We start from the raw sequence: 16,513 nt of genomic DNA, 5'->3' as shown, positions 1-16,513 counted from the left end.
AAAAAATTCCCCCTCTTAATTCAAGTATCACGATGGATGTGAGGGATTCCCTGTAATGAAGCACGGAAGCTGGAGAGCTAAATAATATGCCTTAACAGTCATCTGACTACCTTGGCAATTGTCTTATAGGAATTAATAAGATATGTGAGCCATGTTATGGCAGCCATCTTCGATTTGAGAACTTGAGAAGACTGAGAAATCCCAAAATATGTTTTCAAGATGGTGGCTGTGGCGGCCATCTTGGATTTGGAATCGGCCCGAAAAATAACAACACTTTGTCTGGACCATGTCAGAATCATTTCAGGCAAGTTTCAGCCTAATAGCACCAGTAGAACTTGAGAAGTTCAAAATGTGTTTTCAAGATAGTGGCTGTGGCTGCCATCTTGGATTTTGGATTGACTCAAAAAATAACAACACTTTGTCTGGACCATGTCAGAATCATTTCAGGCAAGTTTCAGCCTAATCGCACCAGTAGAACTAGAAGAAGTTCAAAATGTAAAAAGTTAACTGACGGTGGACGATGGCGGACGAAGCATGATGACTATAGGTAAGCAGACCCTTCGGGTTAGATGACAGGGAGGAAGGCATGTTTCTGCTATCTCATCAAGTCACCTATAAATTCCTGGTCATTTAAGATAAAATTTCAATATTTCATGTACAAGTTATTGTGTTGTAGTTAATAGCAACTGTTTTTAAACTTTTCAGAATTATATATACAAACAGCCCATACATCATATTCATTCAGTCGTCCAGTGTGGGGTTTGTCCTTTGATTCGAAATCCCTCCTGATTGCAGACATGTTAAGTTTGATGTGTTTGTCGTCCAGTTGTTGTTTAGCTATCTGTAACGTCTTTCCAAGGGTCCGGTGGAGCTGTGGATTCAGGTCATCCATCCTGGTGAAAAGGAAACAAATCAGATTTCAGATCAGTAATTTCAGGGCTTGTAGGACCTTATGTATAGGAAAAATAGTATATTTTTTCTCCCTTAATATTAAACAATATATGTTTATAAAGGCACCTGTCTATAGTGACATTTTTTCTGTCTCCCCTTCAGTGGTCATTATAGACACGACGAACTGTATTTCAAACTTTTTTTCTAGCATTGGTAAATCATTCATATGAAATTGTGAAAATACAGCAATTTGTGTATATAGAGGAAGGGGCCTTTCTTTGGGCCCAAATGAAGTCATTGCAGATAAATACATTCAAAGTTTGATTCCAATGAACCCATGCAGTACTTACGGTGAGTGTGGTAGGCTCTGGTGTCGATGGTCAGTACTACTTTGTCTGGAAAGGAAGTGGACATATTGGTAAGGTTTTACATCTTACAAATAACAACAGGGAACATATGGGTATACAATTTATAGGTGTAGCAAGGTTAGAAGATATATTGCATATAGTTTTCCACCATGTCAATTTGCCTTGTGCAAACTTCTTCTTGGCGAATGAACTAGCTAGGTACGTTTTACCGTCATAAAGCCGAAGACATTGGTTGAAAGAACATACAGCAAAAAACTAAATGGTCAGTATCATGACCATTCATTCAAGAGGTGGTAGACTAGATGTACAAATGTAGAATTTCAGATACCCTGTATCTTAGCCAATTGATCATTATGTGAGGTGGAAACTTAGTATTGCTGAAATATGTTGAATTCTTTCAAGCAAGGCACTCAAAGGATAAATTTCAGAACTTAAGAATGGATACAGTACTTGAAGAATCCATACTTCACCTTTATATAGAACTCATGATGTTGATTGGTACAATGTATATAATTCTCAGCCCATGCACATTCTATACAAAGAATATGGCATGGAAAGGTGTGGAACCATTCAATAATAATTGATAAAATCAATCTGATGAATGTGTTTTGAAAAAATAGACAAGTGACAACTTCAGATACTTACTGTTCCTTAGGCAAAAATTTCTTTAGATATCTAACAAAATCACGATAAAATATCCATCCATTCTGATTATGATCAACAAATTTAGCTGCTACCAATCGTACAGTATCAGGGTCTAAACGTATCTGAAAATGAAAATACACAAGTATAAGTATTATATTTAGTCCGGTGGAGATAACTATGATGTTACAGGGGAGATAACTATGATTTTACAAGGGAGATAACTATGATTTCACAGTGGAGATAACTATGATTTTACAGTGGAGATAACTATGATTTTACAAGGGAGATAACTATGATTTCAAGTTGAAATAAGTATGATTCAGGGGATATAACTATGTAACTTATTTTACAGGGGATATAACTATGATTTTACAGGGGAGATAACTATGATTTTAAGATAAACAAACTTTCTATATTGTGTATCATTATAAGAACATAATAAGTTATAACAACCAACCTGATTGGCTTCTAGAGCTTTCTTCATCGCCACAAGGGCACATGTTCCATTCTGTGCCCAATCTGATGAAATGACCTCTGCGTGAACTTTGTCGAGGCGTTTACGTGGTATTCCATCCAGCTCTACGCTGACAATGTGACCCAGCTTCTCCTCCTCCAGTAAGGAGAGCTCGATTTTCCTCTGAGGGAGAGCTCCAGGGTTTGAGCTCCATAAATACTTTAATAGCTTATTTCGCTCCTCGTTTAGCACTGTACGAGGTGTCTGTTCACTGAAGTCATTGTGAGAGTATGCATCTTTGGCAGGAGGCTGGCTATATTTGTCTCTAGACACAGGTCCTATATCACTCAGAGCTTTGGGGTAGTTGGCAGACTCATACTGTCCATTGGATTTCATACGGTTTTGATCACTAACTGGCCGTTCATAGTCTGTGTCTTTCACAAATTTGTCCCCGTACTCCGTTTCCAATTGTAAAGCGTTGGGGTTCCCTATTTCGGGTTCAAATATGGTGGACAGTTGGTTCTTATTTTTGTTGGTTTGGAGCGGGTCTAACTTCAATCCCCGTGATAAAGATTTTGAATCTGGACGATTTCTTCCAATATAGGTTGGCTTACCATGAAGGTGTGATTGGAAATTGTCCTACAAATAAATGAAACTCATCATAAGTATTCTAGCTGTACCTAGTGCTTAATAACTGAATCTAGCAGTGATATGATATATATGTTTATGTATACACAAACTGACAATTAGCAAGACATATTAGAAACAAAATATGATAAATCTGGACTCCACAAAGAATCAGATGTAGCTCAAGGTTAATGATCACTGTCCAAATTATCAAACAATGCCAAATTATCAAATGACACCAAATTATCAAACGATGCCAAATTATCAAACGATGCCAAATTATCAAACGATGCCAAATTATCAAACGATGCCAAATTGTCAAACAATAGTAAACTATCATTTAGTTATTTGAAGCATTTGATGAAATAAGTATGAATTGCTCACAAGTTAAGTAATGATACCAGAACATTTCATATCATGTTTGCTATAAACTGCCATATTTTAACATTTACCCATACTTAATTTTTGCATGGGGGGATAGTCTAACAATTTTCAGGTAACCTGATTTAACATTTTATAGGCAAAAATCCTGAATTGTTTAGAATTGGTGCCCTTGCATGTAAAGGTCCTAATTTACCTGTGATTGAAACTATTTATTTACAGTGATAAATTTTTCTCCATTAAAATACATTCCAACACACTTACACAAAAAACCAATTGGCTTAATTAAGTTAATCCCAGAACCTTAATTACACCACAGCACACTTTACTTTTCCTATATGTATATCAGATTGTATGCCATTTTACTGGCCTAGTCAATAGTCTATAACTACTAATTAGTTTTGATATTATATCACCTACTTTAAAACTAGAATAAGTGAATTCACCATGAAAATATGTGATATCTATTAAAAGAAGAAATCCAATTAAGAATTACTGGTACTAATGAATTAAATTAATTAAGTTTCTCGATTTTATGATTTGATCTAATGCTTTTAGTGAGTTATCACAAAAATTTAAGAACATTTATATTAAGTTTGGTACATGTTTAAACAATAAGACAATAATTGTTTTGTGATCTCGGAGAAAGTAAATAATTCTGTGATGTCAGTTTTAACCTTATGGAATTTATAATTTTCATTCAGGACACTTTGATTAACTTTTTAACTTTAATCCTAATTACCAACAAAGACATTGATCTTGTTTCATTGATCAGTGACCTCAATCAATGAACTAATGACAGCTGTATGTACAGACTTAGATTTATGGTACAAAATCATTTTGATCTTTTTAATAGTTTACAATTGAATTAAATCAGCTGGTTCTGACTGACCAAAGACAACTGTTTTATATTTGCATATTACAGAGTTATCTGCCCTTGCAGATAGGTATCCATGGTGAAGTCATTATTTTCAAACGAAACTCTCATCATTTTCTCTGTCAAGTATGATGTTGCACTTGCTAACACATGGCATCACAATCAATATCTACCCACAAGGGCAGATAACTCTGTAATCTGCAAATACAGAATAGTCATTAATACAGATTACTGAAAACTTAGGTATAAAACAGGACTACAGTGAATGGAAACAAAGATTGGATGAGTAAACAACAGCAGTAAAAAGCAAACCTTCAGTGCACAATATTATTGTAGGATAAGATTATGTCTAAAAAGAAACTCAAAAATTCTAAGCAGGCAGTCAATGACAGAGTTTCTGTGTGATTTTCTGTCATTTTGTTGAATAGAGTTATCTTCTCTTGTGTGAACAATTTTTTGACATTATTTCTGCTCTTATATTTGCATTTCCATATAACTATGAATTTTAACTCTTCAGAGGATTTTTAAATATGTTAACAGTTTGCGTGTGAAAAAAAATGCATTTTTTCCCTGAAAAATATGGCATTAAACACTCACAAAGATTTGACATGCAACTGACGTATAAAACAATCAATAACTATTCTGTCTTTGCAGGTTACAGAGTTGCCTCCCTTGAGGGTAGGTATCCATTATGACGTATTTATTATGTGAGTAAAATTCACTTTGTTTTCTCCGAAAAGACCATGATGTTGTCTTGCAAATACATGACGCCACAATTAATACCTAGCCACAAGGGCAGATAACTCTGTAATATGCAAATACAGAATATACTTCCCAGAACATACAATAACTCAGCATTATATAGGCAAATATAAAATACTAGAGAAGATTTTTATTTTAGATTTGCTTTAAGTAACAACAGCTATCATTTAAAAAACAAGCAGATCTATCAAACTTTGAATACAGCAAACAACATCGTGAAGTCTGTGATTATTTTTTTCTAAATCCTTTTTTTGTGAAAAGAAGAATTACTAGTGCATAATAAGTGACAGTGCATTATAAAACCTGTGACATCTACAAAAGGGAGACAACTCTCTCTAACTCTGTGAAGTGAAGAGTTTGTGACATCATCTGAATCCATCAGTACTTACCCAATTCAGATTAAAGGAATGAGGTTCCTTATAGTAATGTAAAAAAGCCAAATCAAGTTCTTGATTGACATATTGCTAATACTATTTACTTATTTACTATTTATTGAGGTAGGCAAGACCAAAAAAGCTTAATGATTGAAAATATTGTAAAAAGTATAAGCAATTCACAGAAAAATGATAACTACAATAAATAGATAAATTAGCAGCCACTATACAACGATCAGTCTGAAGTCCCAATAGATCGAATTCTTCTCCTTTAATTCATACAATATCTTAAATAGACGGGCATATTTTGATACATTTCATTTCATTGGTAAAAGTATGCCCTTTTCCTAATGTCTGAATTAGGACCATGAAAATGTAACTGCTTAAGACACAGTGATGTTTAGTATTCGCATGAAAATTTTAGTTTAAAGTCCTCTCTGACGATATGCTCATGGGTGAGTCAGTTAATTACTTGTATTATTATTTAATGTGATATTTTTTAACTTAGATTTTTTGGTCGATATGATGAAAAATAATTAATGTAAAAAATTAGAACTACAAATCAAACAGGGGCACATCAATATCCTTGGTATGGGACTTTCTTTTAACAATTCAGAAATCAAAAAGTTAAATTTCAGATATTTAGTACGTGTAACTCAGAGGACGGACTTAAATGAGAAATGTTTTTAAACAAAAGCACAACAAATAATGATGCAGCAGGAATTCATTAGACAAATGGATCTGATTTGTATAGAAATGAGGGTTAAAATCTAATATCACAGCTCCTTTAGAAATGAGAACCCACCAAACCTTTTGTGAAATATTATGTATATTCAGGTATATTACATGAATGTGATTAACATATATGGCTTAATAAGTGGACATGTGCACCAATCACTCTAGCTGCTCCTTATTAGGCCATACATGTAACTTGTAAGGTAATGAATCAGCACAAGAAAATTAAGCCCAAGCAACAAAAACAAACAGCAACGTTCATTTCCACACAAGCAATGCATTTGAACAGCTATAATGTGTTGTCATTTACAGAAGTATTATAAGTTTCACTGGAATTTCACCAGTGTACAGTAACTTAAGAAAGACCCTATATGTTCACTTACATCCTGGCAAATTCCAAGTTTTCAGCATGTAAAAAATGCAAAATTTGAAATGAAACAACACTTTTGTTCTGGATGACAATGCATGCAAGTGATTGGGTTACAGAGAATGTTGTCATGGAGACGGAGAGTTATTAAAGTAATCAATGTCAAGGACAACAGGAACTGGAAGGACCAATATGAAAAACCAAAAAAACTCTTTCACTGATCAAAAATAAGAAGTTTGGCATAAGAACTAGCAAGAGTCACTCCTTCTAATATTTTTTCTAATAATTCATCAAAATTAGACACACTTTCATAAAATTCTACCATTTTGATTTGGTTTTAAGCATAAACAAGCAATATGTGTTGGATAATGTAAACAAAATAGTGTCTCAATCAGGCATTTGTTCTTTGAAAGTTATCAAAACACAAAATGTGAATTCTGATTGGATCTTTTAAAATGTTATAGAAGCCTAAATTCTGAATTTTGATTGGATCAGTGAAAGGGTTTTAATTAAATGAAGTCTACAAATCTCTGGCCAATCAGCCGACAGCCTACCTGGTCAAAGTCATCTTTCTGTGGATATATAAATGAGTCGGCATAAACATCAAGATTTTTTTCCCTATACCTAAATAACCCAAAACACGTACATGTTGAGTACATGCATACCTTTAAAGTTATAATATTTTGTATGTGAATTTACTTGTTTGAATAATAAGAGTTTAAACTCAATTTTCAAATTTCATCAATATATTATGGAGACTCAAGTAATATTATGGTAATTAAACAATCATGGTTCAAATTAAGAGTCGAAAAGACTAAGCATATAATCATAAAGGACTGATATTGTACAGCCAACCTCAAATTCTAAATTCTGCAAATTAATTCTAAAGATTTCGAAGTATCCTTTTTTAATCTCCTTTACTTCATTTTCAACACTTGTCCCCAAATCTCTTCATCAAAATGAATTAAATATATGAGTTGTAGCTATTGATGAAGGTTTAGTTAAGGCAGCTTATGAATAAGACTTGATCTGCACTATTACATGTGTTACATGATTTTACATGACTTTTGTAGTGAATGAGCCATATATATTAATGATGCAGGTGATAAATGTACATGAAATGCCATGGCACATGGATTACCTATCACAGCAATTGCAAGATATTAAGAAGAAATTAACTTTGTTGATATTCAATAAAAGTCTCAATAGACATCCATTGATAAACTACTAAAAAATAGAACTAAGGTTTTCATCAAGGTAAATAAAGGTAGATAATTCAATTAAAGGTACATAACTCCATTAAAGGTACATAACTCAATTAAAGGTATGTAACTCCATTAAAGGTACATAACTCCGTTAAAGGTATGTAACTCCATTAAAGGTAGATGAATTCCAGCCCCCACTTTGCCAATATTCCTTAAATGTAAGGAATTCCTCAACATGAAATTTTCCATAGAAAATCATTACAGAAGTTAATGAAAAAATGTTCAGATAAGGAACTTTCCTTACATCTAGAATGCTTTCCTATGAAGAATTTTAAATTGAAAGGAATATCTTGAAATGAATAAGGGATGTTGAAATAGGGCCCATTTCATCTTGTTTCATACAACTGAAGTTACTTCTTACTAGTATTTGTTTCAAAATAGACAACTACATTTAGCTCTTGTATCAGATGTAGACAACTACATTCAGATCTTGTATCAGGGGTAGACAACTGCATTAAGATCTTGTTTCAGGGATAGACAACTACATTTAGATCTTGTATCAGGGGTAGACAACTACATTTAGATCTTGTATCAGAGGTAGACAACTGCATTAAGATCTTGTATCAGGGGTAGACAACCACATTTAGATTATAATGGTAGATAACTACATTTAGATCTTGTATCAGATGTAGACAACTACATTCAGATCTTGTATCAGGGGTAGACAACTGCATTAAGATCTTGTATCAGGGGTAGACAAACACATGTAGATCTTGTATCATGGGTAGACAACTACATTTAGATCTTGTATCATGGGTAGACAACTGCATTTAGATCTCGTATCATGGTAGACAACCACATTTAGATTATAATGGTAGATAACTGTATTTGTAACTGTAATTCTCTTACAAAATTCTTACATTTAAGGTCATATACAATTATTAAAAAAATCCAATCAACAATAATAAAACTTTTCAGGAGAATTGACATATCAATGAATTCAGATAACTTAATTCAATAACTGAAATAATCATGTATGAATTTCCATGGTATCCATCACCATGCATGCAATCCACTTTCCCTCCATAGGAATAGTAGTACAGCATGGTCAGTTAGATACCTGAGAACCTGTTGCTCTGATCTCTACTAACCTGCTGTGTGCTGAAATACGTGCGGGCACCGCGCCTCAGAAGATCTGGATTGACATTGTTGGGTTTGTCTGTGATATCATTGAGCTTTGTGATACTGAATCCTCCATTTCCATTGTATCTGTAACACATCAAGTGAACATCAGTTTACAATACTGATCATGTGTGTGAGAAATCATCATTTTTGAGGGACATGCAGTTTTGGAAGTCTGGAAGAAAACTCACCAAGCATATTATCAGTGATAATATTTGAGAGATCATTTTCATTTCAGTAATACGTAACCATAACTTTAGTATGCAAATATGCTACCTACACCCATAAAAGACTCATATTTGTACAGAGAAATTTGTATTTGAGGAATTACAATTACGGGTAGATGAATTTGTATTTGAGGAATTACAATTACGGGTAGATGAATTATAGCTTACTAACTGCATTTGAATGTAAATTTACTTATATTTATATTTGTGATAAACGTCTCTGATAAATACGTCTGTAGAAAAACTTACTGATCATGTTTAGGAGATAGATGTTCCAATACAGTAACTGCTTGGCCACCGATAATTTTAGTTCCAAGCACTGGAGTGTTGTTGGTTCCGAAAGGTGCCGTCAGCGTGGTTAGATTCTCATAGGTTTGGAAGTCTATTCCACCCTGCTCACTCTGGAATAAATAAAAAATTAACATGATTTTTAAAATTCTAACATGGCACATATCTATCTAGTGATTACAATTTGAGTGTAATTCATTGGAACAACTACGAAAAAAACATATACCCTGGAACAAATTTTTGTATGTCAAGAAAGTATAAACTATTATATATTATATTATCAGAATTTTTCCCAATCTAAAAGTTTGAGAGGGAAAGAAATATCGATTGAGTTATAACTTTCTCAGTCCCTTATGTTATAGACACAAGCTTTGTTAGCTTTCCTGAAAACTAAGCTACTGGTACATTTTCCTTTACCATTCCCAAATTTGCTTTAATTGGTTAGCTATATAAAAAGTTGTGTTCTGTTGTCAAAAGCAGCTAACATGTGATTTGTTTTAGAATTAAAGGTAAAACCTTTCAAAGTGCTATCTTATATTAGTTATTTATTCAAGTATTAAAGATATATTTCTGGATCCTTTGAACATATATATCAACAAAGAAAGTTCACATCAGACTGGATTTGGCACCATAATACTCTTATCAGAAAAGTTGTCAGTACTATGATCCTCATGATTAAATGGACAATGGTATGTATAACTCAGTCATAATTAATTTCTACGTAATATATCATTTCAAAAGCCATCTAACTTTGATATAAATGTATATACTCATATGTCAGTGTATTTAAAATGTATGTTTTGGCTTTAATTTTATATGTATTGGACAATTCTCCGAACTAAATTACACTACACTCATACACAATAAGGTCAACGCAAACCAAGCCCGCCTGTAATCGTCCGTAGAAGATAAAAAATCGAGTTGTATCAGTAGCTACACAGTTTCACAATAGTCTAATCATCAGTGTTTAATTTGTTTTCTAACAAAATGTGATTAAGCCTGGCGACTGACGATAGAAAATCACAGCGGTGTTTACATTGTGGATCGAGAAAGTATAAAAGGGTTCAATATATACCTTGGCAAACATAAAGATTTACTAACATGACATTCCAAAGATGTAATGGAACCGAGTTTTACAGCGAGATTTATCGTCACGGGAACAATTCCAAGTCAACAAGATCTTGGCTAATTTTGTAACTTGTACAGCAAAATAAACATGTCAAACAACCTTTAAATATTCAACTTATATGGTGATTACATAATCCTTTTTTAGTGAATCATTTTACATTGTCTTATTTTTTTTCAATTGTATAATATTTTATTTTAACTGTCTAATAATAGCCTAATAATATTGAGTATAATGTATAAATGACTAAAACTGATCACTCAATAAGCATGTATTACTCTCCTGCTTTTGTTAGACTCTTATTTCCGAGCCTGAACATTTATAATTAGCTCGACCAGCTTTTGAATCAGAAGAGTTCAGATGTGTCTACCTACCAGGTTAATAATTTTCAAGAACCTTTACATACCTATATATTTTAAATAATACATGTTTAGAAACCAGACCTGAATATGCTTAAATTCAGTACAGTGGCATATGGTTCTGTTTAATTTACTCAGATTCTTTAAGTATAGGCTATATATGGAAGGTTGCACTCTCTATCAACCTCTAAATTATTTTCCAGGAATTTGGAAAGACCCAATATATGTTGATTGATATAGTCACCATTTCAGGAACAAGGGGAGACAATCTATTCATCCTTCAGTATATACCTACATTGTATATAACATACATCAAGCATGTTTGTAAAGGTAGACAGTTTGTTGTATCACATACATTTTTGATCACATTTCCCATAGAGAGATATTTTTTTCCCCTATTTAAACATGCAATTCATTTGTTTAATTAGAAATTATATTTGTATAAGTATGAATGAGAGTTCATTTATATTACACATACATATAGACAATATAAAGAGCATATAGATACATATGTGTACACCCCCACACACAGATCTACGTACTTAAAACTAGATCTCATATACTTGAACCTCATATCAATGGTGATTTAAACTATAGTCCTGTATATCTACAAATGTTAGAACAATTACCAGGTACAGACCATTCCAACATAGTTCATTGTTCTATACCACAGGTAATAAATACGTGGTCGATGTCGGTCGTATTTACAAACCACAACCAATCCAACAGCTGTGTAATGTACATCATACTTACACAGTTACTTGACAAATTTAAAGTTTAGGATTACCGTATCCGACCCAATAAGCGCCCATGTCCCTATAAGCGTCCTCCCCCTTTTTGAGGCCGCAATTTCAATTGTCCACACATAAATTATAATGACCAAAGCTACATAATACTGTCTAGATTTGCAATTATTTCGTCTTATTAGCACCTTGTCATTTTTTTTCAATTTTTTAAACGCCCTGGGCGCTTATTGGGTTGAATACGGTATGTTCTAGTAACAAACATGCTACAGCTACCAAAATTAACCGAGAGCATCATATGCAGCCAACGATTCCAATGATGTTGATTTTACCTGTCTTTGAGTTAATCAATAACTTTACCAGAACTTTCTTATACATGTATACCTAAACATTTAACATGGAATAGTCAATACTGCATGTATACAATGGTTTAATAACTGTAACAAATATACAGATTATTTACATGTGTTGATATTCCATCTTTCTAATGGTTTAAAACTGTAGTTAAAAGATATTGTGGAACATTTCAATATTATTTAATAATATGCCAAGTTCTTCTTTATTTTGAGGGAATATATTTTGAAATATAAACAAAAAACCATGATTGGTGAATATTTTTAAAATCTTTTAAAAGCCCTTTTTTACCCTTTAACCATGAATAGTTACCTATCCTGTACATTGGCTTTAGATGATGCAAGTATAATCTAATTAAGATAAACTTTGAAAGTTAAATATTCAGACAAAAAATATCAGTACATTTTAGGAATGAGCACAGCTATATATGTATATAACTGAGTATGTATATTTCCACTTATCTTTATAAACTTTGTACTTGAATAGATCACAGACAAACTGGAATATCCAGAGAATTAAAACAATGACTGATAGTCACTGATGCACAGTACCTCGTATATTTTGCCCCACATTAAGATTTCGGACCCACTACTGAAGATTAAGTGCTAATGTGTAAGATATTTTAACCACTCAGCCATTTGAAGATGACACACATAGAAATTAAAGATATATCCTCTGAAAAATTAACTGGCAAAAAATCAAACAATTTGGAATTCCTCACAGTCTATATCAGTAATTAATAATGATGAGCTTGTGTTGAATGTTTATCTTTCTATCTCTAACATTAAATGTACATTGTTGTTATTATTATGTACCCAGCGTATAGGCCGACCAATTTGTCAAGGCCAGCATGTTTATTACACACAAAGTTGGTACTACATGGTACATTCTGTACCCATGTGGCACCACTAGACTGGTGAACCTGGCTATCTGTAGTGCCATCCTGACATATCTATAGATCTACATGGTATAAGCAATAGACAGAAGAGCAAGGAATACCATAGCTAGGACACTGGGGCAATAAGGACACAAGTGGAATTCAGACTGAGGAATACCATAGCTAGGACACTGGGGCAATAAGGACACAAGTAGAATTCAGAGCGAGAAATACCATAGCTAGAACACTGGGGCAATAAGGACACAAGCGGAATTCAGAGCAAGGAATACCATAGCTAGGACACTGGGGCAATAAGGACACAAGTAGAATTCAGAGCGAGGAATACCATAGCTAGAACACTGGGGCAATAAGGACACAAGCAGAATTCAGAGCGAGGAATACCATAGCTAGAACACTGGGGCAATAAGGACACAAGCAGAATTCAGACTGAGGAATACCATAGCTAGGACACTGGGGCAATAAGGACACAAGTGGAATTCAGATCGAGGAATACCATAGCTAGAACACTGGGGCAATAAGGACACAAGCAGAATTCAGACTGAGGAATACCATAGCTAGGACACACTGGGGCAATAAGGACACAAGTGGAATTCAGATGAGGAATACCATAGCTAGAACACTGGGGCAATAAGGACACAAGTGGAATTCAGATTGAGGAATACCATAGCTAGAACACTGGGGCAATAAGGACACAAGTGGAATTCAGACTGAGGAATACCATAGCTAGAACACTGGGGCAATAAGGACACAAGTGGAATTCAGACTGAGGAATACCATAGCTAGGACACTGGGGCAATAAGGACACAAGCGGAATTCCATAGAATATGACATGAATATGAGTTTTGAACATACCAAGACAGCTTCAGCCTCAAACTGAAGAAATATGACAGATGATATCACATACACTGAATGACCCATTTGTCAGGTCATAGAAGACATGTTTCGTTCAGTTTCCCTGACCTATTTGTAGTCTGTTTGTTCAGTATTGATTTTATATCTTTTCTTTGTCAGCTCTTGAATTCAAATTTAAATGTAGGGAAAAATGCATAAAAAATCAATAAAAAAACATTGTGAAATGCATAGCTAGCTCTTCACATAGGTAAAGACAGTAAATGTTACACATTAATATAGCCATGGAAAAACATAAAGGTCCCACATAAAAACTAACTACATATTGCAGAGGTATAAACATATTATTACTTATATTTCTGTATTTTATAATGTAAAAATAATCTGTTTGATCAGAAGCAGACTGAAAATGTAACAATTAAATTACAAATCGCAGTTTGTACTTGGAAAGATAAAGTTTTTCGCTCACATACAGAAATATTATTTCAAGCAAAACCATAAGAAAATAAACTCATACAAGCACAAACATAATCTAGAAAATTTACCATTATTCATTCAAATGTCGACAGTTGATGAAGACAATATTAAGTGAATGTCAAATCACCAAGCGTGTTGTCTAGTATTTGTCAATAGGATTCCAAGTCAGACGTTTTCTTGGGTTTACAAACGGGAAGTTATTGTCCACAAATGAAAATAGTTCCTGTACAAATTTGTTGTGTCCTATCCTATTAGAGTTTATGTTTGCAGTGTCCTGTAGTAACTGGTTGACTAATCACACACGCTTTATAGTGTATTACTCGCAGACATTTAACCTTTAAATGTCGTCTACAGTCTTACGGCGTATGTCTTAGTTACAAATGGATACATAGTGGTTTCCTTATCACCTCCGGACAACAACAAGAAAAGGCCATGTTGTAAGCCTTTCAGTGGTTCAAATTTACTTATGTAAATGTTGAGCATTTCATTTAACTATTAATTAACCTATTAATGCACACCTTGTACAAGATGTGTGTTCTGACAACAAATATTTGATGTTAGCTAGAGGACAACAGTCTTTGACAGCGAAGAGTTCCACTTCGTGTTTATCAGTGTATGTCACGAGTGTTGACATAAAAGTCGAGTATATATCATCTAGTGTGAAGTCTTTTAAAGAAATGACAGTTTGATCAAAGAAAAGATGGATTCTTTACAAATTTCAATAGCCACCCAGTAGAATTTATAAATCCATGTCAATATTGTTCCAGGTCAAAAGAACTGTATCAATACATACTGTCAACAGCCAAATTTTTAATTCCAGGTAATATGTATGTATGTCAACTTTTTGTAAATTTCTTTTTAAAAACAAATTATATTGAACAATTATCATGACATTTTTGTACTTCTTAATGTAGTGTACCAATTAAGTGGTAAGTGCTGGAATGCAAGGAACAGAAAAATGCATGGCCTGATAGGGACTTGACAACGTCACCTCGGAAGACTTGCTAATTAACTCTACCAGTTGGACTACCTGGTCACTGGTGATCGATCCAATCCAGAACCGTAACATTAGTGAGACAAGAATATTTGAGCTTTAATTTATGACTTCAGATTCATAGTTTTTTCACTAATCTTACATACTTCCTGATATATATTTTATATAACCATACAACATCAGGAGATTTTTGTCTTTTGATTAAATCTAAAAATGATTTTCTTGACAAGTTTTAATTATTTGTGTAATTTACAAATCAGCAAATTAACAAACCAGAATTACAAAATGTTATAAAACCCAAGGCAAGCCTTTGTTATTATCACATTGTGTGACCCTCTGTTTATGAAACTTTGACATCCACTTGTACATAGTACAAACAGTGATGTACATGTAGATAATATGTTAAAAGCTGTTCAAAACGGAATATCTGAATTTGAATTGAAATTGAAATTGTTACAATTGAAAACATCCTGTTATATTGACTTCTCAATGTGCATGTATCTATATATGATGAATACCATTACCTGGCTGTGCAAGTACACCACATTGAGGGGGGATTACCTGACCATGTTTTATGCATCATGCTATCATATTTTAGAGTTAAAAATATGAGATGTTAATGGTGAAACCCGTCTGGTATCAGTCAGATCATTCAGGTTTGTTATCTACATGAAATTGATATTATCATGAAAATTCTGTGGGCTCAATATCAAGTGCGGCAAATCAATTTTTGGGTGTACATTTGAGAGATTTATGAAATGCCTCATATGTTTGTAATTGAATTTCGAAAGCAAACGTTTACTTTGATCATTTGTTGTATTCCTTAGCTTATGTGACCATTAAAAACTACCAAGAAATTCAACACATAAACTTAACAGTTGACATTATATGAAAGTATCTGTGACTCCACCAAAACGTACTTGAGTGTAGAAATCAATAATATATCAGTAACAGAACAAAACGCCATAGTACGGACATTGAATCTAAAATAGATTCATCAGAGACATTTTATAGACAGAAATGGTGACATATTATCAAATAAGCATGTAAGACCATTTCAGTAACCATGGAACGCATAGACAAATTTGAACATATACAAAGTACAAGTTATTTTGATTAGCAACTATGAAATTTCAAGAACAAAGAAACTAAAATACAAAATAACATATATCTATATATATATATATATATATTTTTTCTATCTGCAGGACAAATATTTGACAAATAATATTACAGCCTGTCATTGTTATTTCATTACACAGTCAGTTTAAAGATGCTCCACCTTCAACAGAGCATAAATGACATTCATCATTTGAACAATAATTGGTGT

At 33.3% G+C, this 16,513-nt stretch overlaps 1 protein-coding gene across 8 annotated transcripts in view; it reads right to left on the bottom strand.

Annotated features, from left to right (window-relative positions):
- The window catches only part of LOC138325608 (uncharacterized), a 93,467-nt gene that overhangs the window by 11,388 nt on the left and 65,566 nt on the right, over positions 1–16,513 (bottom strand). For 6 of the 8 annotated variants that reach the window (XM_069271380.1, XM_069271378.1, XM_069271381.1 and 3 more), the window contains exons 2-8: positions 9,345–9,496; positions 8,838–8,955; positions 7,036–7,053; positions 2,362–2,997; positions 1,905–2,026; positions 1,242–1,286; positions 731–893 (exon numbers count right to left, since the gene is read on the bottom strand). In XM_069271380.1, the coding sequence (XP_069127481.1) occupies positions 731–893; positions 1,242–1,286; positions 1,905–2,026; positions 2,362–2,997; positions 7,036–7,053; positions 8,838–8,955; positions 9,345–9,496 (1,254 nt within the window). Of the gene's footprint in view, positions 1–730; positions 894–1,241; positions 1,287–1,904; positions 2,027–2,361; positions 2,998–7,035; positions 7,054–8,837; positions 8,956–9,344; positions 9,497–14,257; positions 14,408–16,513 lie in introns of those variants that run through there. The other 2 variants (XM_069271386.1, XM_069271379.1) reach the window with 2 other exon arrangements.

This window comes from Argopecten irradians, chromosome 6 (genome assembly GCF_041381155.1).
Source record: "Argopecten irradians isolate NY chromosome 6, Ai_NY, whole genome shotgun sequence".
Classification (NCBI taxonomy): Eukaryota; Metazoa; Mollusca; class Bivalvia; order Pectinida; family Pectinidae; genus Argopecten; species Argopecten irradians.
Note: the sequence above shows the minus strand (reverse complement) of the source record. Positions and strands in the feature narration are given on the sequence as shown.